Source organism: Echinococcus granulosus, assembly GCF_000524195.1.
Source record: "Echinococcus granulosus chromosome Unknown EG_S00254, whole genome shotgun sequence".
Lineage (NCBI taxonomy): Eukaryota > Metazoa > Platyhelminthes > Cestoda > Cyclophyllidea > Taeniidae > Echinococcus > Echinococcus granulosus.
The window spans coordinates 1,817-2,335 of NW_020170634.1; the positions used below are offsets into that span (position 1 = coordinate 1,817).

The following is a 519-nucleotide window of genomic DNA, read 5'->3' on the forward strand; positions in this document are numbered from 1 at the left end:
GCAATTGTTTTGGGCCTGGTTGTTAATGCTTTGTAGAAACTGCCCCACTTGGTACCATTTTGCAAATCACTGTAATCTTCATCAAAGACAGGCGCCTGACATTGGTAGTTGACATGTGACAAGTCGCATTGTCTTTACTCTTGCCTCCTCATGGAGACCACAATCACCCACTTTACCCTTGTTGCACAAGATTTCATTGCCCTCCCATTTGTGGGCCCCACATCACAATGTGATGCCAATGAGCCGACTCATCCAAGCACTCGTCGCCATGCAATTGAGATGCTCCTCCCTCAAGTGGTCTTTTCATTCTTGCGCCATGTTTTCCCATCATTGACCACGTGCATTGTGCTCTCGAAGACTCGTAAAGTGGGGGAATACGAGAGGGGTAGTTTGAAGGTGGCAGGCACTCCGTCTGATTGCGATGAGTTGAGGATGTTGACTTGTTTAGGGGGAATTGAAAGTGGTTTGAAACGCGGGCATTGACATGTGTATGGTCGTCACCGCATCTGCTCGAGATGA

At 48.2% G+C, this 519-nt stretch overlaps 1 protein-coding gene across 1 annotated transcript in view; it reads right to left on the reverse strand. All coding sequences in view use genetic code 11, as the record gives it.

Annotated features, from left to right (window-relative positions):
- The window catches only part of EGR_10695 (hypothetical protein), a gene marked incomplete at both ends in the record, with an annotated part of 1,695 nt that extends 1,388 nt beyond the window's left edge, over positions 1–307 (reverse strand). Inside the window, one exon of the mRNA XM_024499944.1 lies at positions 222–307. Within this exon, the coding sequence (XP_024345639.1) occupies positions 222–307 (86 nt within the window). The remainder of the gene's footprint in view (positions 1–221) is intronic.
- Between the last annotated feature and the right edge of the window lie 212 nt (positions 308–519).